Here is a 27273-nt window from a genome sequence, read left to right as displayed (position 1 = left end):
CAGCCCCTTTAGAAACTAATGGAAACAGACAGGATGTGGCTGATGGGATGAAGGGAAGTTTAAGCCCCAGCAGCTCATCATCTCCCCTGTTGATTGTTTCTACAAAAATGGGCTGCTGACCTTAAAAAAAAACCATCTCATCTGATGACTGAACTGAACTAACGACCCTCCAGGCTCATAATGGAGCGCTGATCCCGGCAGCTCACTGCTGCCCCCTACCGACGGCAGCCCGCAGCTCTCCGTGCTGCAGCGCCCCCTCGCGGCGCGGAGGACGGACGGGCAGGCTGAGCTGTGTGCGAGGGGGGGACGAACAAAACCCCGTTCAAATACTGAAATTCGGTGCCTACATTATGGACTAAAGTAAGACAGATAAATAAGTAGTTTACATAAAGACCTCGGACAAACTCAATGTTTTCTCTGCATTATTATCATGAATAGTTTGAGTCAGACTGATAGCCACGCGGTTACGAAGGAGGATATACAGCAGATGTAACCCTATAATAAATCCACTTTTAGGGCTCTGTTTCCTTACCTGCCGGAGCTCTTTGGCTTCATGTTCCTCCTGGTGCTCCCGGGGCTGGGCAGAGCTGCTCCCTGCAGCCTGTGCTGCTGGGGCTGCAGGGGCAGCAGGAGACGCCCATCATCCACCAGCAGGTCAGGATTTGCACACTTGGCTCCAGTTCCCATTTGGCAAAGTGTTGGTGGGACTCCTTTGGGGTTCTTCCTCCTCCACCTGTTGCTATAGAACATTCCCTTTGCTGGCTCTGAGCCTGGCCTTGGGACGCACGTTCTGCATATATGTGCCTCCATTCCTCATACCACCTCCAACACCACTGGGGTCAGGGATGACGTGTTTTCAGGTTCACTCTTTTTCAAGTTGATCTTTTGAATGGACACTGTTGAGCCTTTTAGCATCATTCAGGAACGGCAAACTCTAAATTAGTGCTCCAGTTCAGTCATGGTGCTGTGCAGTGTGGCCTGCTGAAATCTCACAGCCAAGTCCAGCTTCATGTCCTGAAGGCTTCCAACAGAGCTTTGTGTTTGTCCCCTCATGCTGGGCTGCCGGGGTACTCAGCAAACCATTGGACAGAGCCCGTGCTGTGATGAAATGCCTTGGAACATTTCTCTTGTCGGGAGTTATTCATCTGGAACGCTCCCTATCATTTCCTTTCAAGACAGATTTGTAAATAGCTGTGAATCACGAATATAAATGACTGACATAGAAAACAGGACAAAGTCACTTCCACAGAGAAGCAATTCTCCACCTGCTTAGCAGGGAACTAAAATCTATTCAGTTTATCTGAATTAGTATACTGCTGCTTAGGTAAAGCTGAGCTATTTCAAGCAGCAGAGCGAAGACCTCCACTGAAAGTCTGTTCGAAGCAGCTGAGGCAGAGCTCCCTGGGAGAAGCCCAGAACTGTTAATAGAGGGAGGGGTTTTTTGGCTTTCTTCTTTGTCAGCTTAGTTCCAGCTTTTGAAAATGCACGGTCAGAGGTTTTGGTGGTGCAGACCCCACCAGTGCAGGAATTCCTACACAGCCTGGTTCGTCTTCAGTCTGAAAGGGTCAGAACAATTTGCTCCTCCATCTCCAGCAGCAAAATACAAGATATATTTGGATTTCTGGACATTGCAGTGTCTCTTTTTCTGCCTTGGCAACAAATGCCATCCTCCAGTTCGTAACAGTAGAAGCAATTCCAGCTTCATCGGTAGGCTGAAACAAGAAAAATACATTAAAACATGGAAACTTCAAAGAGAAGTAAATCCATTCATAAATGCACCATAATTCTGTCAGGTTCCTGTCTGTGTATATCTGCTTGAGTTATACAACAAACTGAAAAGAATTTGTGTCATATCCCATTGACCTCCATGAGTAACACAGACCATTCCTTCCAATGCTGCTCATGGCCAAGTGGCAACATCTGCCACCTCTCCAGGCACAAAGGGGTTGGCCTTTTTTCTCCTAATTACATGAGATAAAGGGTGATCCCTGCAACACCTCGGGCACATGTTACTTCAAAGCTGCAGGGACCTCCATGCTGGGGAGGTGTGGGCAGACCCAGAGAGTACACAGACACAGCCAAGGCAGCCTGTGCAGCGCTGGGTGGGCTCTGTGCCATGTGGGAAGAGGAGGGGAACCCAGCACAACCCAAACACTTACCTTCTGCATTTGGCCTGAAGGGCTAGGACCAAAGAATGAAAGCTAGAGAGAAAAATAAAAACAAAAATAAAAACTGAAAAGGGGGAGGGAAAAGGAAAAAAATGAAAGAGAAGAAAGAGAGTAAGATTTTACAGTGTGTTTAGCTGAGAATAAGCCACGGTTACAGACAGTGCAACAAATCTTTGTGTTGGGAAGCAATCCTGACTGCAGGCTGACCCCAGGGCCGGGGGCTCTGCTCAGGTGGTCACCTGCACCCCTTGGGGCATGGAGAGCTACAGCCCAGCTGCAGCCTGGGGCAGGCGGGCAGGGAGATCAGCAGCTGAGGTCTCCTGATACTTCAGAAGTGTGCACTGCTAAGGTTGGAGCTTGAGTTTGTGCAAGAGTGCAGCTCAACAGCTACTGAGCCTGTGGTAAGGGGAGACTTAGACTGGGTGTAAGGAAGTAGTGTGTCACAATGAGGGTGCTGAGGCGCTGCATGGGCTGCCCAGAGAGATGGGGGTGGTCCCTGCAGGCAGCCCAGGTTGGGGCTCTGAGCACTGATGGAGCTGTGGGTGTCCCTGTTCAATGCAGGGAGCTGGACTAGATGGTCCTTACAGGTCCTTCCCAATTCAAATGATTCTAAAATTCTATGGTTCTACAGTTCTGTGATTCTACAAGTTCCCTCTTGGTAACTGCTCCAGGAATAAATGTTTCACATGAGGGTAATGTCAGGGCAGAATTCAAGTTATGGTTTGGCCAGAACCGGAGCTGTAGGAGGAGAAGTGGTGCCAGGCACACGGGAGCTGCCTCTGTGCGAGACTCAGGTGGGAGCTTTGGGCACAGGGAGAAAACTGTGAGAAGGTCATTTATGCACGACATCAGCTTTTATAAGATTATTTCCTTAGCAAAGATGGAATGAAGATATGGACATACACACATCATGTATCGGCTGCTCATCTGCATTCCCTTACCTTTTCCTCTAACTCTTTTATTTGTCTTTTTTGGCCTTCAATTCTTTCTTCTAGCTCTTTAATTCTCTGTTCAATTGAAAATTCAAGAAAAATACATTAACCACCCAAACACAAGCATATACAGAAGATGTATTATTTTCAGGGATTTGACTTAAATATACCTCTTCTAAAAAAAACAAATGTGTGTTTTAAGCAGAATGCCATTTCAAGGGGTGCTCTGAGGCAAACCAAACCCGGATCCAACACCAGGACCCCCCAGTTCAGCCCTGCAGGGGTGGCATAGATCTCACTGTGCCCCTGCCCCGAGTGCTGCCTGCCCACTGCAGGCACGTACCTGCTGGGCATGTTGGACGAGCTCCATGCGCTCGCGCAGGATTTGGGCATCCCTCTCGCGCAGCTCGCTCATCACCTGGCGCTTCCACTGCTCTACCGCGCTCTTCAGTTTCTCTTTCTCCTCTTCTGAAAGAAGTTCGGAGATTTTGGCTCCAGCTTCTTGCTGCAGGGCATCATAGAGCATGGCTTCTAATTCCAGAATTTGCTAATCAAAAATAATACACACGGCTGTCAGCTCAACATGGTCACGGGTCATGGGAGGGTTTTGTGGGGAACTGGTCATCCTTCCCTCGTAGGACAAGGGGAGGGCTGGAGGTGGTGTGCTAAGTCCTGCACTGGGCAGCTCAGAGCTCCATCACAGGGCAGTGCACTGGGAGCCCCGTGCTGTGGGGCTGTGAGCAGTGTGGCTGCTGGGAGGGCTCAGTGTGCCACCCAAACACATGGGTGTCAGCTCCTGCTTTCCTGGAGTCGGCAGACAGCCGTGCAGAGAGAAAGAAAAGACAAAGTAGTGTGGTTGGAACCTCTGGGCTGGTTGTAAATGCCAGAGATGTCTGCTGTGATAATTCAGCTGAATTAAAAAGGAGAAATTTGCTCCATTTTGGAGGCTGGTGTTGGTGGCTGTTGCTGTTTTCTTATTATGACATAGCGGAGTCAAGGCAGAATAACACTCGTGTTTGGAAGAATAACAAGGAATTGCACTTTGGAGCTGCAGACAGGTGAGAGCAGCAGTAGTTGCTGTGTCTCTGTGGGGATGGTGGGATATACAGAAAGTTTCTCCTTCCACTTGTAGCAATAAGCCCAGCAAACTGGCTGACCATAACTGCCCTAACAAAACCCCGCTGCTGGGAACACGCTGCACCTTTGGGCCCCACACTTTGCTTACACACCATTGTACCTCTCTGCTTAAAGTGAGTTGTGAATAAAATGGAAAGAACTGGGAAATTCATGTCTTGGGGGCAGTTGTACTCTGTGTGACAAAGCATTTCTCGGAACAAAATCCTCAGCAGCAATTAAGGGAGTGAAAACCATGCAAAAAGCGTGGCGGTTCCGGCTGCTAATCGGCTTGGCTGTGGCTGCAGGGGAGATTAGCAGCAGCTCATCTCGGGGAGCACAAAGGGAACATGGATGTGAGACAAGTTACACAAATCAAAAAGGTTTTTACAGTTGGAATTTCAGGGAGGAACAAAGTTTCTGGCTGCTCTCAGCCCACATCTGTGTGCATGAAGAAAACCACTGCGCTGCCTGAGTATATGGGGAAGTGCAGATAATCCTCAGCCAGTTCTGTGCAGACTAAGACTCACTTCATTGTGCTCCTTCCTTCTGCTTGAGTGGCAGATAAGGAGCACTAAGCTGCGTGTTTTGCCAAACCAGGCTTAAGTCATCCTCACAGGGTCGGAAAGTGCCCTGAGAGCTCTCCCAAGTGGTTGGACATCCGAGTAGATAATGGCTTTCCAAAAAAGAGGCTTCTCAGGAAGCATAACTGTCCTCAGGATTTAAGGGAAACCAAAGGAATCAGCTAAATCAGTGCATGCATTTATGCCTTTCAGACTATATATGTACTTCATTTAACCAGAGGAAGTAGATCAGCTGAGGGCTCAGGAGGTGGTTGAAATGGCATAGGATCCATTAGTGTGTGCAACAAACCTCACCTAAGAGCAGTTTCATTTCAGGTGTGCAGAATCCCATAATATCTCCAGGTATTTTGGTGGCAAAGACCATAAAGAAAAGCACTGTCATTAACTACAGCCTCTGCTAAACTTCAACGTGTGTTTAATAACTTTCCCATCCTGCAGGGGCAGCACATACCCAAGGACCACCATCCGTAAGGACATCATTATGAGATCAGGGCACAGAGGATTTGCTCAGCATGGCACCCTTGCAGTCCTTGGTCCGCTCCATGAGCAGCAGTGGCAGAAGCAGGGAGTATATCTGGAGACAGCACAGCACACACCTTACAGGGGGGAAATGGATCCTGCTGGCACTGCCCGGTCCTCACCTTGTTTGCCTGGTCCAACGACTGCTTCCTGAAGTCCAGCTCCTCGTCCAGGTAGCCCTTCTGCTTGCTGAACAGCTCCTGGTGCACAGGGAGGTGCGGTCAGTGCTGTGCCTGCCCTCCCTGCCTTCTTGCAGTTCCACCCCCCGTTCCCATACCTTTTCATTCTCCAGATCCAGCATCTTCTGCTGCAGCGCGGACTCGGTCACCTCAATCTGCTGGAGCCACTGTGCACACAAAGAGAGCGGGGCTGAGGCAGAGGCTGGGGGCTGCTGAGGCACATGGCCACAGGCAGCAGTCAGCCCTCATTGGAACTTTGGATTGCATCTATGCACTGCAAACATGCAGTGAGCTTCACTAACTGACAGACAAAGGGTGAAACCTACTGTGATACCTTTGCTCCTATAAAAATTGGCAATGGCAAAAGGCATTAATTTAAAGTTTACCATTTGCCCACCAATGTTTTCCTAATTAATTAGCTTTTTAAAACAATCAATTCATGCACATGGCTTGAATTTTCTCTTTATTCTGACAGGAGCCCATTCAGGTGTAGTGCCCCATAGGGAATCCTGGCCTTTGGTGAACACCTTCTGATCCATCCCCAGCACCTCCAGCAGCTGTTCTGAGCACCAGGGCTCACCGTGGGGCTCCACAGCCGTTACCTTTTCAGCCAACGTGAGAACTGTCCTTGCTTGTATGACAACAACTTGCTCCTCGTTGGTCAGGTTCTGCACAAGATCAGAGCAGAATTACAACAAGCCCCGGCACCTGGCAAGTAACCCAGCACTGGGCCACTGCTGTGTGAGATAAATATGAAATTAAATACATTCAAGCAACAATAAACTGAGGCAAATAAAGATAGCATTGTAACACAGTGTTGCTGCAGGAACAGCTGTAATTAGCTACTAATGCTGAATGGTGGTCACGAAGGTGGGGAGTTCTAAAACTCTGGCATTAAGTAAGAAGATGCAGACACTGGATCTTGTTTTTGTCCAGCAGGGAATAAAAGCAGCTGCACTACACAAAACCAGGCTTTGTGGGACGTGCTCTTAGAGAAGAGATGCAGCCCTTGGCCTTTGCTTGCATGCACTACAGGTGTGATTGTGGGCACAAGGCTGGAGCAGCAGGGCTGGGAGGTGACTCCTGGGCATGGGACTAACCTGCCATCCCTGCTTGCAGTCCCTCATGCACTAACAGATGAATAGGCGTTTATCTTTCTGCCTTTTCCAGTGCCAGCCTCACTCACTGGTGCTCGGGTTTAAGCACATGCTTTATTCCTCACACCCCAGAGGTTTTTGGATTTGTCATGCTTCTGCCAATACAAGCATCATTCATTGCAGCAGCAGTAAATATTGCTAATTACTTCAGTATCTTCTGATTGCCCCGCTATCTCCTGCCTGCAGGGCTGTTTGGAGGGGCAGAGGGTGGGTCCAGGCAGGGCAGTGAGAGGTGCTGTTCTGACTGCTCTGAACAGAGGCACTGCCATGTGTCTCATACACAGGGACACCCACCTGCAGCTGTAGTGCCACTGCTCCACACGTGTGTGGGTGCACATAAGATGTGTATGTGCACCATCACTTCAACCTGATACAGGTGAAACGCTTTCAAACTTCTCACTACTTGCTTGTTCTCCTATTGCTGCTGTAACTTGTTATGTATTATCCTGCTTCCATTTCAATGCTTTTGGTATTAGGCAAAACTAAAACACACAGGCGTTGAAATGGAAATGTAAAGCAAATGCACAGAATAAACCACGTGAGAAAAATAAGAAGCACGAGAACAAAACTTTCAAAGTGTTTCCTGAATAATTTATCGGCAATTTAAAAGCAACATTGTGGCATCGAAGTCCTGTGCAGCGCTTGTAAGAAGGCAATCAACAACAGCCTCAATAAGCTGGGGAGCAGGTAGCATCTAGCTCAGTGCCCGCACTGCAGACAGCTTTGGCCATTGCAAGCCAAGCAGCTTTGCTACAATCAGCATAAGGACAATGCATACCAAAGCATGCACAATATATTAAAGGAACATACACTTACGGCGTTATCCCCTAAAATGTCCAATTTTTTCATCAGCTCTGCCACTACTATGTCCTAACGAGAGAGGAATGGAAAACCAGCAGTCAGAGCAGTGTCGGGTTTGATTTAGAGAAAGGAGAAGCAGATGTGAGGATCCCTTACTGTGACACCTTCTGCCTCGCAGTAAACCTGGAGAGGGCTTTTCCCCTCCGTGAAGGGAATGTGATGGAAGTTGATAGCAGGTGATCTTCTTTCTCGCTCCTGAAAGAACAGTGATTGTCTGGTTACTGCACTGATGTTATTGTTACGTGCACCAGGACTGCCTCTAGCAGCTGGGCAGAGCAGCCCTGCCATGGGCACGGGGGCCATGCTGAAAATAACTTGGGTACTTTCCTTCCTTTTAGCACTTGGTCATACAGCAACATGGCAGCGTGGGACGGGCCCAGCCATGGTCCCCCAGGCCTGGTGATACAGTGTGGGGCAGCAGCACAGCCCTGCAGTGCCAGCTCACCTCCAGCTCCAGGATCCTGAACTCCAGGAGCTCGTTCTGATCTTTGACGTCCTGCACATCGTGCTTCAGGCGAGCCTCCTCTGCTTCCATTTGCTTTATCTGTACAAGAAAGCAGTATGTGTTGGTACAACACATTGCATTCCATAAGCAATAGATGTTATTTGAATAATACCAGTAGAGGTGCTGGGCACCTTTTCCACAAGTTCTTGGTTCCTTCTGTACAGTGCTTGCTTCTCCTCAATCCACTTCATGTCCTGGGAGACACAAACGGTTGGTAGTATGGGTGAAAACTGGCCATGTTTGGCACAAGCACAGAAGCACATCCTTCATTAAATCACACATACAGTGAGGAACAATGTTGCATAGGAAACTGCAACTCTGTTATTGCCTACGATGCAACAAAGCAACTCATAATACGTGTAATGCATGTAAACCAAACATTTTGTTAGAGAATGGCCATCCTTCCCTCACCACCCCCCTGCCCACACTGCACTGTGGCTGCCCCTGGGATGGGATGGGGGCTGGGGGGCATTACCTGCCCCTGCTCTGCCAGGGCCTTTTCCAGGTCCTCTATCTGAGCCTGGGATCGGTGTATCTCTGCTTGGAGCTGCTCACGTGTCTGTAGGAGAGGAGGGAAAAACAGCACAGAAATAAATAAGTAAATACAACTCTCCCTAAGACCCAAAAGGTAACACAGATAGGGAAAATGCTTAAAGCATCAAATCCTTTTAACAAATAATTTTAAAAGCTCTATGGCAGGGTACATTTGGGGCTAAGCACGCAGCATTGGTCATTCATTGTAAAAGGAAGCCTATGAGATGGCACGACATCTTTAAGGTTTTAGATAAGCAACATCCTGGTGAGTAGGAACTAGAATGGGAAAGGACACATGGCTTGTGACAGCAGAACACAGCAGGTGCAGCTGGCAGCCCCCTGTGCTCCTGAATGAGGCGGGGGCCCACATGGTTCTCTTAGGCCTCAGACTGCCAGCTGAAGGAAGCAGAGATCATCCTTTACCAGCTGTGTTCTCCCTTGCACTCTGTGCCCCAGCAGCTACATGACACACCATGTCCTTGTAGCACAGAGCAAACTCCTCATGACCAGAACATCTTATATCTGATAGGGAATTGCCACTTGGGGCAGTGGAGTCTCGTGGCCATAAGGCCAGGCAGAGCTGCATGGGGCACTTGGAAATGTCACTAAGGACATGGGTTTTGGGGTTATAATCCATGTTATAAAGAATCACGTCATCTGAATCCAGAGGAATTGAGCCATAATGCATGCAAGGTCACCCATACTGGGTTTTTATAGAAAGGGAGCTTAATTTTAAGGATTTCCCATTAAAAAAAATTAAAAAAATCTGGCTGAATTTCTCTTAATCTGATCAAGAGGTGAAAACAGCTGAACACATTCACTGTGGTTCCCTCAGCAAGCAGCGCAGGGTGTAGTGGGCTGGGCAGGGGAGATGAAGTGGGGATGGGGATGGGACCCCCCTTGGAGCCCCCCACTGTGTGCCTGGAGCTGGGACCCCCCAGTGCCACAGCCCAGCCAGGAGCTGGAGGGCAGCTGACACCCTGCAGTGTGAAGAGGTACAACAAGCACGGCGCACACAACAACAGCCCTTTAGTGCATGTAATATAAGCCATTTAGACCTTAACTTCTCGCTCTGCATCCAATGTTCCTCCGACCTGTTCCTGCAATAGGGCGTATGCGCGCTGCAGAGCCTGGTACTCCATCGTCAGCTGCCGGAACCGCAGTTCTGTCTCTTCTTTGGCCATGCCCTGAAATGGTTCAAAACAAACCTGGTTTGTGCCAGTTGTTTATTTTGTTTATTCTGCAACAAGAGATTAATAAAATAAGATGAGCAGATAATTGCTTTCTCTAAAAGTGCTGGAGTTCCTACAAGAATGCAATAGGAATTTCCCCCTCTTTGAGAAGATAAAAACTTCCATCCGAGTCACAAACCAGAGACTGGATGACCCGGTATTACTTTACCAGGGAAACCCTTCACATTTAGAGGCAAAACCACAGCTTTCCTGCACCACCAATAGGTTTCAAGTCCGCAGACTGACCCACACCTGATATCTCAGTTATTAAACCAGGAATCTGAAGACAGAGACTGCAGAAATGGTGACATCAACAGGAAGAGCACCTTTCATCTTCATTCCCCTCCTTACCACATCCAGCACTGTGTGATTCCATGTCAGGCTGACCACAATATTTCACTCTACATGACATGAAGTGACACCGTGGGTGCATGCAGAAACTCAGAGCTATCTGCACAGGGAAAAGGGCAATAAAAGAGTGAAAAATAAATAGGCTCCAAAAATAGATTCAGCCTCCCGCAGTGCAGCTCACACCTGGCAACAACTCATGTGTCTTCTAGGGTAGAAATATGAATTGTTCAGGTTCTGTTTCATAACCAAGGGATCTGATTACAACCCGTGAAACAGACAAAGTGACAGAAGAGAAACTGCAGCGACCATAGCCTGCAGTGGCTGCTGTCACTGTTAGGAAGTTCTGTTTATTGCAAGGCTCTCGTTAAGCCAAGGAACAGCTATCAGGGCTGGCACACACCACGGAGTGCATTTGTAGGGAAGCAGTGTGCAGTGTTGGAAACAATCCCTTCCCCTCATTACACACACTCAGAGTCCCAGAAAAGCCACGTCCTCAGAGCATTGCAGGGAGCCAGCTCTCCCCCAGCACTGTGCTGGCTGCAGAACCCAGGGCAGCACAGTCACCCTGCTCATGGCTGCACTCGTGCCAAGCTCTGGATGACAGAGGAGAACTGGAGTTACCAAAAACCTGAGACCCACAAACATTAACCATCACATTACATTAACATTAACCCAGTGTGACGTCAGCACCGGTCTGTAGTTCTGTGGTCAGAGCTGGCCAGAAATGAGCAGACCAGGAGTCACTGTGCGGTGACAGCAGGGTTCAATGCCTCAAACACACCACCCAGCTGTCTACAAATACCTCTTCCAGGTCATCATCAGGGGTGCACGGGGTCTGGTCCGTCCGATCCGTTTGATATGAGATAGAGGATCCATCAGACTCCAAGGAGGCTTCTTCATCGTAGCCGAAAAATGTCTCCACCACCGGCTTCTGGGCAGAGAGAGGTGTCAGTGTGTCCCGCACTCAGCTGCTGGGCCTGGTGTGGGCAGGGCTGTAGGGATCCATACCCTGCAGCCTCTGGGGTCTGTGTGCACACAACCTGGGGGACACCACTCCCAGCCCTGCCCTCACCCCCATCCAGGCAGCCTGATGTGAACCCTGCACTTGGACCCCACTCCCCCCCTGCCCTCACAGCCGCTGTGCCCACTGTGCCCATCACAAACCAACCTTTTATTGCTGTTTTTCTTTTACCTTAGGAATTCTTGTCATTTTTTTCCTTTGCTTCCTATACCTTAACAGCTTATCACGTTCCTGAAAGAGCCAGACACAGAGCTGTTAATTTAGTTAACCGCAGCAGTTTTCATAGTCACAGGGCAACCAAAGAGTGGAGATGGAAGTGCTGGACAGGTTTGAATTTTGCTCCAAAGTCTTCTGAGGTTGCAGTTTACAACTATTAAATGTTTTTCATGGTCATGAAAATCCAAACAGCAAAACAAAAGGAGGACAGCACAGACACTGCTCTGTACCCCGCTCTGTTCTGCAGCTCCATGCAGTGAGGCTCTGTCCTGGGACAAAAACAGAGCCCAGCCCTGTGACTGCCCTGCGCCATGCCTGCATGTCATTGCCCAAACCACTCAGAATTCTGAGGCTGTTTGCAATAAGCACATCCAAAAGCTGATTAACAACAAGCCCAAGCCAAACCTGCCTGCGTTCCCCAAGGATGTGCAGCTCTCAGTGACTCTGATGAAGGGGTTGAGCCTGTACTGCTGCCAGCCAGTTTTTCTCTTTGTTGGTAATTATGACTCTTTTCATAGAGTGCTATTAATTTTTAATGTGCTGATTATTTTGTTAGTATTATTCTGGATGGCACATCAGGCAAACTCTGGAGCTGAAGAGCCAGTGGATTCCTACAAGGATGCTCTCCCACACCCCACATCAGCCCTTTGCTGGAGGGTGTGCTGATGCTGGGACACCAACTATGTGCCCTTCGTGCATTATCCACAGCAACAGAGAAAATCAAACTCTTGTTTTTTGCTTGGCAACATAAGCTTTGCTGCACAGTTAGCAATGGAAAGTAAAACACCTTTTTGGTACACACTGATGGCTAAACTTAATGAAATCTTCATCACCAATAGCAAAGGGATGAGCTGTGCAGAGCCCTATTGGGGAGCTGCTGTGGGTACGGTGAGGCAAGGCTGGGATATCAGCCTGAAAACACCACTGTGATGTGGCAGAGCTGTCCTAGAGATGGGCACCACGTGCTGTGCCATTGGGATGAGCTGGCCCTGCTGCCATTTGTGGCATCCCTGGGGCAGGGGAAAGCTTTCCTCTCCCAGCAGAGCTCTGCTCCACACTGACACAGCATTGTTGTCCAGAGAACAACAGCTGATAGGGCCCTCAGTGGTAAAGGCACTGGGACAGAGCCTGAGTTACTTTGCTGCCCAGAGGGGGAGGAAAGTGACAATAAATGTTGCCCCTTGTGTGCTTTTCATGAACTGCAACTTAAATCATGCAAAACAATGAGGGTAAGGTTAGTGTCACACGTACCATGACACTCTTCACATAGCCAGCAGTTTCCAGGGTCTAACAAAAAGAAGAATAAAATAACTTCAGTAAGAGAGTATAATAAGAACAGCCCACAGATAAAACAAACACGTTTTTCTCAGGCCTGGTGCCGCTCTGGTTGAAGGAGCTCAAGCAGTTTGCTTTGCTGCTGCAGGATCTGGCCACTGGTGTGTGTGCAGGGAGCACTGCAGTGGTTGTGCTGCACAAGCACCACATGGTATGGAAGGATCCTGCCCAGACACCGTACACAGATCACCAGGATTTAGGTCAGTGTCTGCTGATCTCACAGACACCAGCTGTGCTCCCTCCGCTGCTGTGCCTGCTTGAGCGTAGCACCCCAGATGTGCCCTCCCCTGAGCTTCCCTTCCTTTGTATGTGTCCTTAGTTGGCCTCGTGTCAGTGTGGCACTGTTCCATCTTACCTTGGAGAGCTCGTCAATGATATTCTGCTGTTCGATGATTTGGAGTCTCAGGAGATCCACTTCTCTTTCTTCCTGGTTGTGGTCGAGGTCATTTAAGGAGCTCGGTCTCCTCATTGCTCCTGCTCTTTGCCTCTGAAAGAAACCCATGTGGCAGAAGAGGAAATGAGGCTTTGCTGAAGAGCTGCATCCAGCCTTTCCCATTCCCAGCTATTAATGCACACATCTTACAGCTGTGCTCGCAGCTGCCCCTTGGTTCTGTGGTTCTACCCACATCCCAGGCTGTTCTGCTGGAGAAGGCACTTGGGCTGGGCCACCAGCACTGCCTGCTGTGTTGTGCACTCATGTCCACCTGCAGCAGCCCGGGTTGCTGTGCTCTGGGATGACAAGGGACTGAGGTTGGCCCCCTGGTGATGACACCTGTGAATGTCACCACCAACAGCTGCTGCTGATGGCTGCCAGCAGTGCTGCAGGTAATGCTGGAGGGGAAGGGAGAGCACCACAGGCGTGGGCTCCCTTGGGGTGATGGGTGACTCTGGCACAAGAGCCGAAGCTGAAGTGAACTGCTTTGTGTTCACGTTGTAACAGTGCTCTGTGACCAAGCAGCCATCTGATCAACATCCACAGAGTGCACACAATTCATTTTCTTCAGGACTATTGTTCTTCTGGGCCAAAATAAAGCAGGTTATACAAAACAAAACAAGCTGAAGCCACAAACCACCCAGAGCATCACAGCAAACAGCTGGAAGGAGAAGGGGCTCCCAACCCCCTCACACGCTGTGATGCTGCTGCCATGTTGTCCTGTGGGCATGTGCTGCCTGTTCCCCTGGGATGGCGCTCACTCCCACACTTACCATTGCGATGTTTTCCTGTGTTACAAATTTTAGTTTATTTTCCATTCGACGTAAGGCGTGTGACAGCTCCTCATTCTTCCTGCTCAGGCGTTTGTTTTTGTCCAGGATGGGCTTGTACTGACTTTCAGCTTCTCTGAGGCGTTTTAACTGAAAAAATTAAGAGAGAATTGACACCTCAGGAACAATTACTTTTTATCAAATAAATTAATCATTTTCTTTCACAACCATAGTATCAGTACTTTCTCCTAATAAATAGCAGAATATACCAGGAAACTCTTGGTTTAGCCCATTGGGAAGTGGGTCCTTCCTTGCTTGTGGGGTGTGCAACAAGTATGCCATGTAGGGAATGTATTTATTGACAATAACTATAAGCAGATAGTCACAGAATCACAGAATCACTGGGTTGGAAGGGATCTTGAGGATCATGGAGCTCCAACCCCCCTCTGCATGCAGGGCCACCAACCTCCACATTGATACCAGCCCAGGCTGCCCAGGGCCCCATCCAACCTGGCCTCGAACATCTCCAGGGCTGGACGAGGCGCCCACAGCCTCTCTGGGCAGCTGTTCCAGCACCTCCCCACTCTCATAGTGAAGAATTTCCCCTGACATCCAACCTCAGTCTTCCCCCCTTCACCTTCAAACCATTTCCCCTTGTGCTGCCATTATCTACCCTTTCAAAGAGCTGACTCCCCCCCGCTTCCTGTAGGTACTGAAAGGCTGCAATGAGGTCACTCTGCAGCCTTCTTTTCTCCAGGCTGAAGAAGCCCAGCTCCCTCACCCTGTCTTTGTAGTGGAGGTGGTGATTCTTGCCAATTCCTTCTTTAAAAAGCCATTGTTTTATACACAAGAATCAGTGTGATTAGTGTGCTGTGCCACCACATTGCCCATCCCTGCTGCTCACCAGCTCGTTCCTCTCCTCTGACAGCAGCGCATTGCGGTCCTCCAGCTTCCTGATGATGGCGCTCAGCTCGGCGATTTTCAGTTGGAAGCGCCGGGCATCCTTTTCATCCAACTGCTGTTCCTAAAACAAAGATCAACTGCAAATAACTGCTCCTGGGTGCACAGGGAATATCAGCGTTATTCAAAGCTCAGCCTCTTTCTTATCCCAAATCTGAATATTTCAGAACTATCAGATGGAAGATTGTAGGGTACGGCCTTAGTGGAAATGACCCCTGAGAGCTGCAGGATGGGACCGATGGAAAGGCAAGAGTGAAAATGTAACAAAGTATGCAAATGCAGAAGTATGTATATGTAAATACAAGGTGACAAATGCTAAACTTGGAAATATAAAAGAAAATATAAAAAAAAACAAAAATCAAGGCAGTGTTTCCAATGTATGCCACTGTTGAACTGAGTGTTTCAGACACGTCACCCACTCCGAGGACTTTGTTATAAGAAGATGGTACCAGGAGTACTGACATACAAATGGGGAAAATCCATGCAATTACACCATTGCATAAGCTCTCTTCCATAAAACTGAAGCCCTTATTGGGTTCTGTAGGGTCACTCATAAAGCAAATGGGGTAGCACTTTATCTGAGTGAAAATGCTTAAATCAGTTCATAAATGAAGAGAAATACAGGTAGGTGTTCTCATTCAGAATCAGAGAAAAGTTACATCTGTTTACAGGTGTGACGTGCTGTTTTGTCCTCCTCTAGTACTTATTCTGATGTTTGGCAGAAGTTGAGCACAAATCAGAAGAAGCAAATTAGTGTTCTCAGTCCCAGTGGCACTTTCAGGAGGTCTATGATTCCTCATTCAACAGGTGCAGGAGAGGCTTGGGATAAAGAACAGAATAGATCGCTTTGCTCATGTGTGACTACTTACACTTCTACTGAGAAAATTAAGGCTGTTGCAAAAGAAATCTTGATGAGAATCAGCAATGGAGAACACTGGCAAATGTGAGACATACAAGGTTAGTTAACTGAAGCTTTCTGCTGTTAGCAAATTAAGGCAAAAGCAGAAAGGTGCTATTTTTACAATTAAAAAAAAACAAACAAAAAACATTGTGAAAAGATGACTAAGATTTAATGTTTGGGGTATTGTGTTGTAGGAAAGAGATAGGAAAGAAGAATTAACAGGTTTCTAATTGACCTTCCAGCCCAATGAAAGCAATTGCAGCGTGAGGGTGGGGGAGCAGGGAGTGCGGCACCGCAGGGCTTCATAGTGCTTGTGCACGGGTCACCTTCTCCCGCCTCCCTCTGTAAAGCAGCCTTGCACATCTGCTTGCACAGTACATTATCAGCAGTTCCAAGAGCTAGCACACATACATTACTTGGTTAGAAGAGCATTTGCATCATTTGTTGGCAAGAATTGTGTCAAACAGTCAAATTAAGGCAGGTGGTAGAAGAATGGTGCAGTAAGGAAAGGACAGAAGAGAGACAGGAAAATTTTCACCCTGGTATCAGAAACAAACAAAGGAAACCAGAAAACAAAACGACAGACAAGCAAAAGCTCTCCCATAATTCGGTTCAATTTGAAATGTTGAACATTCAGCTAATGAACGAGAGTGAGAAATTAATGCCTCTCCGTTTTGCCTGGGTTACTATGGGAAAGCTGTTGCTCACAGAGCACTCATCAAGATTCTGTCACTTGGTGCCATTTGGTCATTCTGCTCGTTCGTTTGTTTAGGTGAAACCACGTGAAAGTGCTTACGGGGCTTCCCGAATGATCTGAAGCGTCTCCTGCACCACTTGCATAAGGAAGTTCCCGCTTGGGGCTGCCCAGGTGCCGGTCAGACTCTTTGATCTGGGACAGTTGTTCATCTAAAGCCTCCTTTTGGAGCTGCAGTCTCTGGGCATGCCCGGCTTGAACCCCTAACTCTCTTTCCAGCACGAAGACTGCTCTGTCTTTAAACTTAATCTCCTCCATCTATAAGGAGAACAGAACACAATCACACACACATGCAGCAGCTTGGCTGTACGTAGCACCCTACAGCCCAACCATTGCCATAGAGCCAACCCCTGGCCATGAACACAAACCCTCCTCTTGCAAATACAACAGCAAGGAATAATGGACAATGAACAAACCCAGCATTGCTTCAGTAACTCATGAGCATTGTGCCTGCAGCCGACTGACAACTTCTGCAGACCATCCCAAGACAACCCGCAGTCTCAGTAGCACTTCAGAACACCCCTCATCACTTCAGTGAACAATCAAAGTAAAAGAGATTAAAGAAAAAGGTTCATAATTAACTTTCAGAGGGAGAAGTTAAAAACAGGGAGTGGATCTGGGATGCAAGAGGTTGCTGAAGCACATCCCCTAAAGCATCTGTTGGCTTCTCCAGGCACAACATGTGCACCCTGGACACGTAAGGTTTTAAACGCTTCTGAAACCTGACACATTTAGTCTAAAGGGACAGTTCTGAAACGTGGTCTGCTCAAATAAGAACGTTTTTGCCATGTGAGGACTGGATCTGATAATTGGATTGCTTTGTGAGAGTTTTGTCTGTAACCTGGAAAACAATGTGAAAAGCTGGAAAAGAATGGCACAGCATATGGGCGGATCTCACCAAGGATGTTCATAAATCCCACAGAAGACACCCCCTGGGAACAAGTGCAGGTTCACTGTGTAAAATGATGCAAACAGGAGCTGTTCAGCTGCATTTTAGTCTGGGTGCTCTCAGGAATTCCCATTAAGACGATGATCTGCAAACTTTGACTCAGATATGTCTATAGAGGTCCTTCTGTTAAATATCTAAATAGTTAGAATCATAGAATCACAGAATGGTTTGGGTTGGAAGGGACCCTAAAAAACATGTAGTGCCAGCCCCTGCTGTAGGCAGGGACACCTCCCATAGCCCAGGCTGCTCACAGCCCCATCCAGCCTGGTCTTGAGTGCTTCCAGGGAGGGGACATCCACAGCCTCACTGGGCAAAGAGATAGAGATAAATATGGACCCATAAAGAAAAAGATAATGCACCATCAAACGATTACTTGCTTAACATAGGTAAAATGTTGGTGGTTGTCTCTATTTTTGTGCAAACAAAGTCATGGTGCCACATGAACAACACTTCAAAAGGAAAAAAACCAGCAGAAAATGCAAAGTATTTGTAACACAGTGCTTCAGCAGTGCTTTATCTTACTGAAAAAACTATAAGAACAAATGGTGAACAGCTGAGGATACATCAATGGTCACATTTCCTTTCTTAGGATGAAGTTCACATTCATGAAACACATAAAACAATTTGATGCTGCCATTTCAGTATTAAAGTGAAAGGGTGTGGAAGCAGTACCAAAGGAAGGAAGCATTTCAATACAGTTATTATCCAGCAAACTTCTTCCTTGCATCACAGACATTAAGAGGAGGGTAAGATGAGCTCCTGGCAGCAGCTGATACCAGTCATGCGAACCTAATCGCATGCAAAGTACCACGTGTACCACGTGCTCCCCAGTGCAGTTCCTAGCACAGTTTCACATTTAGGTGGCCTTAAGCATTGTGGCTCTTTTAAAATGTATTTCCACAATGATTTTAAAACCTACATGTAGGTTTCCCTGCTTGGGAAATTTTCACTTCATATATCAACAAGGGCAAATGGTCTTAAATTGAGACAGGGGAGGTTTAGGTTGGATATGAGGAGGAAGTTTTTCACAGAGGGTGGTGATGCACTGTTCACAGGTTGCCCAAGGAGGCTGTGGATGCCCCATCCCTGCAGGCATTCAAGGCCAGGCTGGATGTGGCTCTGGGCAGCCTGGGCTGCTGGTTGGTGACCCTGCACACAGCAGGGGGTTGGAGCTGGATGAGCACTGTGGGCCTTTGCAACCCAGGCCATTCTGTGATTCTATGGATGGTGATGGGCTGGGTCAGATCCAGCCCTGCACAGCACCCGCATCCCTGAGTGGGGTGCCATATGAAGGCATCTAAATTCATGTATCTGCTGTTTTACATTGTTTTGAAATGTACAAATTAGAATTTGAAAAGCTTACTAAAAGCAGAATTTCTTCAGAAGGGTCATTGCCATACAGACCTGTTACTGACTGCAATATGACTCTTGGCTTTTACATCAACATCTTGGGAGCATCTGAGCCAGGAGAACTGGTTTTCAGTAATAGTTTGAGGGTTTTGAGAAGTGCTTCCCTTTCATAAAGACCAGTTTTCCATGGTGCACCATATCAGCTTGGAACATCACGACCTTCCCCTGCAAGGTGCCAGCAGCTCTATTGAAACCAATGGAAAGTCAATAGAACAGGGAGTGCTTAATGTCATTCAGGAAGCACTTAGGGCCTGGTAAAATGAAGGCATGGTGTAATTTAATTAGTATGGTTAGATAATCTGATTCATTGAAGCAGGAATAAAAAAAGTTTGATTTTCAAAGGCTATTTAGAAAAACATGACGTTCAATCACTCTATTCCTTATAACTAAGGACATATTTATTTTATAACTTCTACATTAGAGGCCATTAGCATGGATTTTATTGTAATGCCTTAAGTTTATTTAGGATGTACATTAGCTATCCTTTCACTGCGATGTATTAAATCAATGCATCCAGCAGTGTATGTTTAGAGAAGAATTACTTACACTGCAGGATATTTGAACAGCGCTGACAGATCAGATGGTTATAAATTATTTTAACATCCTCTTCTTAAAGAGAAAATAATATGTGAGGGGAAGAAGCAATGCGAAGTCTGAGAGGGCGCGTGGCTGAGTGCAGGGTGAGCAGTGCTGCAGGGCATTCAATGGAGAGACCACGCTGCCTTGCCTTCACATGGGGCCATTGTTTTGCTGGTGCTTGTTTAGCTGGCTTTGATTTAGCTTTCTTAGTAGTCAAGTAATAGTGGGTTAGAAGAGACACTCAGATGGAGCCACAAAGAGGGACCCTCACTGCCTGCCCTGAGGGAAAGCCATGGAGGGGGGACACAGAGCGGAAATCTCCTCCTGAACACCCTGCAGAGTGGTGGGCTCATCACCTCCACACTGTAGGGCTCAGGACTGTAGGATGTGGAGAAAACAGCATTTTGGAATTGCATACAGCTTGCTATGGGATGTTTACAGGAACCAGCAATGGCAGGGAAAGGGAGGGATGGAAGTTGGTTGGTGAGGAGCAAAGGGTGGGGAAAGAGGGTGTGGGGAAGGGATGAAAGTCTGCTGGAGGCCAAAAGCACGACTGCTTTTTGAGATTCCCCTGGCACAACCAAAGGCCTGTTCCTCACATCTGTGACCTGTACCAATAAGCACTGACAGAGGTATAAAGAAGCTCCATACTAAAACATCCCACAGCAGGTTTAAAAAAAGACATTTTGACATCACTATTAGCAATCAGAAAACAGATTTGGAATAAGCTCCAAAAGTTTAGTTGCTCATCCTCATGCATTTAACACAGCCCAACACTTTCATTTAATTGTTATCAATAACAGAAGCATTAGGAAAAACATAGATACAGACAGCAACACATACCAGCCTGCGGATTTCTCTCTCACACTCCCTCTTAATTCTGGTGATTTCCTCTTGGTGCAGGTGATACACACTCCTTATCTCCGCAGCTTTGATTTTGTCAGCTTGGATGACCATAGTCAGAGCCTCCTCCACTTGTTTCTTGGCCCCCTTAAGTTCTGAAATTTCCTGCTGCATTTTTATTTTCTCTACCTCGAAGCCCCTCTTGGCCTCCTCTTTGGCCTCCGTGAGCAGCACAGTTTTCACCTTGTCAGGAGCCCCATCGCGCACAGCGGTCAGCAGGGCCTGGAGTCTCTGGATCTCATTATCTTTAATTTTTATGACTCTGAGCAGTTCGGCCTCGTGCTGTCTCAGCAGTGCCTCCCGAACAGCTTGGAGCTCCTTCATTTTCTCTTCGTGAAGTTTGACTTTGAGCTCTGTGACCACCACCGTACTTTTGTGCTGTTCGTGCTCTTTGATTTGCCTCACCTCCTGATTCTTCTCTCTCTCCAACTTGCTGACCTGTATTGAGAAATAAAACAAGATGAGCATTTTTATGACTAAAATCATTACCAGAAATTCCAAGTTAATCTAGGACACATACAGATCACATTATTGTGTCAGATCCTAATGTTGTGTGTATGTGCATGGGAGATAAAGCTGGCCTGGTGAGCTGGTGCTACCAATGCACAAGTAGAACTATAGAATGACCTGGGCTGAAAGGGACCACACTGATCATCCAGTTTCAACCCCCTGCTATGTGCAGGGTCGCCAACCATTTTCAGAAGAGCTTTCAGGTACCAGTGGGATCAGCAGGCATCACTCCACTTGCTCTCTTTTCTGCTCCAAGTTGTTTATCAGATCAGTCTGTGCATATATTTAAATGCTAAGATTAGGAAGTGAATATTCAGTACGTAATAATTACTTACTAACTAGGAAAAAAAAAGTCTGGTTGATTCTTTTTAGTGAAGCTGCATTTGTCTTGCTATGGTGACACAATAAGGTTTCCCTGCTAAGAATATGCCTAAGTGTGTCTCCCAAATGAGAGCACTCTACAGAACCAAACACTGCAGCTGCAAAGGAAAAACTGCAATGTTTCAGAGAACTGGGAGGAAGTAATTTGTGAGCAGAGGAAAAGGAATCCTGACAGCTCTGTAGAGAAAGCTTTTCTTTGTCAGCCTAAGTGGTGATGTCTGTATATTTTAATAATCCCTTGCAGTCTCAGAGAGTTTAATTTGCCTGATTTAGTGCCCTAGTAGCATTAGCTAACATGTAAGTGTAATGAATTTCTGCAAGAAGCACAAAACCCAAGTGAACTAAGCATTAACATCCCAACACTACATGAAGCAAATGCTCAGAAACTAGATTAACACATCTGTGATACCAGCTATGAAGAGAATTATGTTTAATACACATCTAAGAATTAACCAGCTCCTTCAAGAGAATTCTGAGCCCTTCACTTTTTCTGGGGTCTCCGCAGAAGCCCTCCTGCCACATCCCATAGGGCTGCATCATTGCCATGGGGCTGTGGCTCTGGTTTGAAAGCAGGGTGCCTTGTGCTGTAGCACAGAGGGAACCGCTTTAGAGCAGTATGGGAAGGGGTTACCTTGCTTCACACAGGGGCTCAATCCCCTGCTGCTGCAGCCATGTGTTCCCCAAGGCACGTACAAGCTGGCTGTGTATGGGGCAGCAGGCAGAGGGCTGTGAGGAGTGGGAAGGAGCAGAGAGGGAAGGATGCACACCTTACTCTTCTCCTGCTGGAGCTCAATCTGGATGTCGGTGAGCTTGGCCCGCAGCTCCTCGTTGGCGGCCTGCAGGGCAGCCAAGGCGTCGGGCCTGGCGCGGCTGCTGCTCCTCCTCGACATGGTGCGGCCCCGCGTCTCCCTGCGGTGCTGCTCCTCTGCCGCTACATCTTCTCACCCACCTGCAGGGAGGGAAACACTTGAGTGAGGGCAGGGCTGGGCTGGGCATCGCTGCTGCATCCCATCGTTCATCTCATCATTCCTCTGCACTTTGCATTCGCAGCACAGAGGATGTGGACGTGTGCTGTTGGACTCAATGATTCTGGAGGCCATTCCCAGCCTTACCAATGCTATGACATGCAAAGAGCCGTCCAGCTCCAGCCTCATGGCACCCTCATGGCACTGGCTGGGAAATCTGCTTCCAGCATGGGCAGGAAAATGTCTCACATAACAAGAGGAGCTGGAGGAACAAGCAGGGGTTGCACAAATCACCAGAAGCTTTCAGTGCCAAGGCAAGTTTTGTTGTTTGGAAGCAAAGAGCAAAATGGATGGAGCTTCAGAACACAACTGAAGGCTAAATAACAATGATAAATCTAATGAAGAATGCTTCACTGGACAAGTGACTTGCTTAGATAAAGCCAAACAGCAGGCAGATCACACACATTCATCAGTTCCAAGATCCATTGGAAAGCATTTTTAACTCTCACCACACTCCTGGCTTGAAGTAACACTTTGTTTCCAAATTTTGGTTAATTCATACAATAAAACATACACAAAAAGCTCTCACTTCAGAAAAGTATCCCCAGGCTCCTTAATACTAACCTTATTAATGCAGATAGAAACGGTTTTGGATGATGACTTTCAGTGCATTGAGATATTCATCTTGATTAATACTCAAAACCACAATGGAGCAGCACTAGTCCTGTCCAAGTGCTAAGAAGGAGGCTTAGCATTACAGACAGCTGCAATAACAGAATAATAAGAAATAAAAATAACATAATAATGAAAGAAATGCAATTTACGTTCTAAGAGCAAACACCTGCATCCATTAGGAGAAAAGAGCAGATAGGGGCAGCCACTGCTGGTGGTATTGAACTGAGATGAGAAGGTAGAACAGGGCTGAGAGCACCCGGGGGAGGGTCCAAATTTAACTGCCTATATGTGAATGTCACAGAAATAACAATTTAATGACACGGCGATTTGTCAGAATAACTTAAATCCAAACCGCTACTTTTGAAGGGCAAAAGTTACAAGAACGTTTGTTTGTTTACAGAAAGCAAAGGGCAAAACTGTTAACAGAGGCATGCTAGAAGGAGCATGAGCCCAGCAGCTGCTCTGTGGGACAGCACACGGTCACAGCACAGAGCTGTCTGAAACACCCAGGGTGACAATGTGAGCTACTTTTAGCCTGGCATTCTCCTCTGTCCCATAGGAAAAGCTGGGTGCTGCCCTGAGCCCATGGGTGTCCACTTCTGGCCCAGATGGGGCTGCCCACATCTGGCATCCATTCCCTCCAAAATCAGAGCAGTCCTGGAGCACTGACAGCTCAGCTGTGGTCACACAACATGTCCCATAACACACAGGAGGTGACAATGAATGGGGCACAGTCCCGACGTTTGGATCCCACAGACTCTCATCAGAGCAATGTGAGCATGGAGCTGCCATCAGAAGCTTCCAATCTGGGATGCTAAGGCTTTAATGAGATTTCCCAGAGAAAAATCAGCTGCCTCACCACTACTTAGAATAACAAGACTGATTCTGAAAGAACTACGCAGAAATTAGTTGATTACCCTTTTTCTCTTTTAATTAATCTTTAAGGCTGAAAAAAAGGATCTGATTCTCTTCTAATTAATCTTTAAGGCTGAAAAAAGGGAAATGATTAGTCTTGAATGTAGCCAATGAAAACATCAGAGGATCAAGGGATGCAGATAATAGGAATTTGGTCAGCTTTGGTAACGATCTGTCTGCACAGGGCACTGCTGGCACTGAGAGCTGCAGCACGATGGAGAAGCTGCTCTGTGTGCCACAAGCTCTAAAACTTGTGAGGGAGGCAGGAAAGTACACAACAAGAATTGTGCTTCTCCCTCTTCCCAGAGGAAACACGGGTACGTGAGATGTAGGTCTGTGCAGTGCTACAGCAGGATTCATTGCTGGGTACAACAGAGTGCAGACCCCCTGGCCCTGGCTGGCAGGGATGCCCTGCACATCCCTTCTGACATGGAAGAGGTGGGCCCTGGAGCAGACAGAGAAGGAGCTGCTCCCTGCCCTGTTACAGACCCGAGCCTGTGTCCTTCCCTGAGAAGTAGGAGAGAGGGAGTGAAAATCAGCCTGGGACTGAGGACAGGGCACATCAGCATTAGTAAATGCTCCCTCATATGGTTTCTGTTCAGTTTTGCCTCATTCTATTCAATTTGCTGAATGGTTGGTGAATGGTAGATGGACTTCAGATAACCCACATTCATGACACTCCACTGCTTTCAGAGACACCCGTTCCAAAGACAAGAAGCACTCAGGCCCCTGAGCTTCTAAATACATGAAAAATTAAAATGCAGTATGAGCAATACATGTGATTACTGACCAGATTCATTCACATCCATCAAACTAAGGGACGTAACCTGGGCTGCTGTTCAACTGCAAGGACACTGATTCAGAGAGCGAAGCAGCAAAAACTGTGCTGGAATTTACAGCAGAGACGTTGTGTGAGACAGAGCAGAAGCATCACAAACATATTACAAAAACCCAATCAATTCTTGCTACTTTTCCTTGAAAGCAGCCGCAGGGAGAGCAAAGACACTCAGGTACCAAATATGGACCTGCCTGCTTGTGGATGTCTCAAATTGATATACACAGTGTAACAGATCAAAGGGAAAGCCCCAAAGCAATGTTACTATGGTCGAGACCTGCTGCTACACACAGCAGACCCCTGCCATATTTGCCGTCCTCACGATCAGAAAGGGATTTACACAGCTGGGAATGGGACAGCTCAGGAAAAGCAGAGCTGCTTTTCCTGGGGATATAATGGCAACTGGACTGACTAAGGCAGCTTTCTAGTGACAGCCCTGAGCTTCTCTGCCTGCTGGGGAACAAGCAGCATTGTTGGAAAGTATGAAAGTAGTTATTTGTGTTTCAGAAAGTCGTGGTCTTGTAATGCTGAGACAGCGGTGCCTGCTGGTGCGTGCTGCGTGCACAGCAGCCATCTGCAGGCTGCTGGGACAGAGCCAGGCCTGGGGGAATATTGCTTCCAAATGCTGGAGAAAAAGAACCCGTAAAAATATTTCCAAGGCAACAGCATCATCCTTACAATGACAACATCACAGAATCATAGAATGGCCTGGGTTGCAAAGGCCCACAGTGCTCATCCAGCTCCAACCCCCTGCTGTGTGCAGGGTCACCAACCAGCAGCCCAGGCTGCCCAGAGCCACATCCAGCCTGGCCTTGAATGCCTGCAGGGATGGGGCATCCACAGCCTCCTTGGGCAACCTGTGAACAGTGCGTCACCACTTGCGGTTGTAAAACTTCCTCCTGATATCCAACCTAAACCTCCACTGTCTCAGTTTAAAAGCAGCAAAGAGAGGGTTTGTCTTGCTGCAGAAGGAATGCAGAGCAGCCATTCCCTGCTGGCTCTGCTCTGACAGCCAGCAGGTGCCTCCAAGGGGCAGAGCTGGGGTGTGCACAGCTGGGACAGCAGCCAGCATTGCAGGACACGGTCCTTGTGGTCCTGGGAATGAATGGGCAGAAAGCACTTCCTGAGACAGAGGCACATAACTGGGTAGATTTCCCTTTTTTTTCCAGCAAGTTCTGTAGCAGGGCATCTGTAAGACATGTCAGTAGTAAGGCCTTCATATTTTTGATGCTAGCAGAAAATAGTATGCGTATGATTCCTGGCATGTTTGATATTGAGAATAACATTAATAATGTATCATATGCTGCCTCCAGCAGGGCTCATCGTTCTCTTGCCTACTGACTTGCAATCCAGACATCAAGGCTGATAGGAAAATATATTTTCTAGATAGCTGTTTCTGAAACCAAGGTTTCACCACAAAATAAATGAGTAAATTGCAACTCTGAGTATCACAGAGTCACAGAACCACTGGGTTGGAAGGGATCTCAAGGATCACGAAGCTCCAACCCCCCACCATAGGCAGGGTCACCACCCTCCACATGTAATACCAGCCCAGGGCAGAATGCACTTGTTCCCCACCCCGTTACTTTCAGAGAGCGGTTTAATTAAAGTCGAGGAACTAATCGCTGTTTATAACCTCTCTAAAGTTTTGAGCTCAAATTCATAAGAATGTGTTGACAGAAGGAGGTTCAGACAGCTGCGATCTATTTGTTGCCATGTTTGTTTTGCAGCCAATAAACCTGTTTAAAGCTGTTGTACACTTGCATGGGCTTTTCATAGAGTCATTGGGTCAGAAGGGACCTCAAGGGTCACGAAGCTCCAACCCCCCACCATAGGCAGGGCCACCACCCTCCACATGTAATACCAGCCCGGGGCCCCATCCAACCTGGCCTTGAACACCTCCAGGGATGGACGGGGCATCCACAGCCTCTGGGCAGCTGTTCCAGCACCTCACCACTCTCATAGTAAAGAACTTCCCCCTGACATCCAACCTAAATCTTCCCCCCTTCAAATTAAAGCCATATTTGTACCAATATTTTAACATAACATACTTTTGCACTCTGCCTATAGACACTCTTTAATAAAAAGGCTCCTTTGTCCTTTTAATCTCTTTCCAGCACGGAGCTGCCCACACACCTGACAGAGGATGCCATCTATCAGCTCACACAGCCCAGCATTGTAACCCAGGCTCTCACATCCTGGGCTCCACAACAGAAATGTTCAAAGATGTTACCATTAATTTTTCCTAATTTTCATGAAGACTTCAATTTTAATCCCAATTTATCAGATTAATTCAGCAGTTTTGTCTCCCCAGACCTATGTTTTCAGTGCAAACACAAACACAAAACCCACAGCAATGAGTTCCTGCAGCTGGATGTGCAGCCCAGGTGTTGCTCAGGATTAGATCAATGCCAGCTACAGCTTTAACAGGCACATGTCAAATCCTGACTGACCACAGCTCATCCTCAGAGGTTAATCCCTCAGCCACTGTTAGCTTTGACTCATTGATGGGTGGGCCAAGGTTACAAAATCCACAGCAAAATCCCGAACCCTGTTAGCTACACATACATAGCTTACATACATGCACACGTGCTCTGCTTCACATCCATACTGACATTTCATTTTA

General features: G+C 47.5%; 1 protein-coding gene across 29 annotated transcripts in view; it reads right to left on the bottom strand.

The window, feature by feature from the left end:
- JAKMIP3 (Janus kinase and microtubule interacting protein 3) overlaps positions 1-27273 on the bottom strand; it is a 47360-nt gene that overhangs the window by 4860 nt on the left and 15227 nt on the right. For 2 of the 29 annotated variants that reach the window (XM_015867595.3, XM_032445346.2), the window contains exons 2-24: positions 22847-22986; positions 22025-22206; positions 20307-20804; positions 16568-16783; positions 14815-14934; positions 13914-14060; positions 13063-13194; positions 12624-12659; positions 11328-11387; positions 10938-11066; positions 9611-9739; positions 8494-8577; positions 8150-8212; positions 7959-8057; positions 7610-7708; positions 7463-7522; positions 6098-6163; positions 5594-5662; positions 5439-5516; positions 3444-3647; positions 3110-3175; positions 2160-2201; positions 533-1712 (exon numbers count right to left, since the gene is read on the bottom strand). In XM_015867595.3, the coding sequence (XP_015723081.2) occupies positions 1566-1712; positions 2160-2201; positions 3110-3175; positions 3444-3647; positions 5439-5516; positions 5594-5662; positions 6098-6163; positions 7463-7522; positions 7610-7708; positions 7959-8057; positions 8150-8212; positions 8494-8577; positions 9611-9739; positions 10938-11066; positions 11328-11387; positions 12624-12659; positions 13063-13194; positions 13914-14060; positions 14815-14934; positions 16568-16783; positions 20307-20804; positions 22025-22147 (2667 nt within the window). In that variant the 5' untranslated portion in view covers positions 22148-22206; positions 22847-22986 and the 3' untranslated portion in view covers positions 533-1565. Of the gene's footprint in view, positions 1-532; positions 1713-2159; positions 2233-3109; positions 3176-3443; positions 3648-5438; positions 5517-5593; positions 5663-6097; positions 6164-7462; positions 7523-7609; positions 7709-7958; positions 8058-8149; positions 8213-8493; positions 8578-9610; positions 9740-10937; positions 11067-11327; positions 11388-12623; positions 12660-13062; positions 13195-13913; positions 14061-14814; positions 14935-16567; positions 16784-20306; positions 20805-22024; positions 22207-22846; positions 22987-27273 lie in introns of all 29 variants that reach the window. The other 27 variants (XM_085554877.1, XM_015867602.3, XM_015867600.3 and 24 more) reach the window with 27 other exon arrangements.

The sequence above is a fragment of the Coturnix japonica genome, chromosome 8 (genome assembly GCF_054131305.1).
Source record: "Coturnix japonica strain WE chromosome 8, WE-NBRP24, whole genome shotgun sequence".
NCBI lineage: Eukaryota > Metazoa > Chordata > Aves > Galliformes > Phasianidae > Coturnix > Coturnix japonica.
Note: the sequence above shows the minus strand (reverse complement) of the source record. Positions and strands in the feature narration are given on the sequence as shown.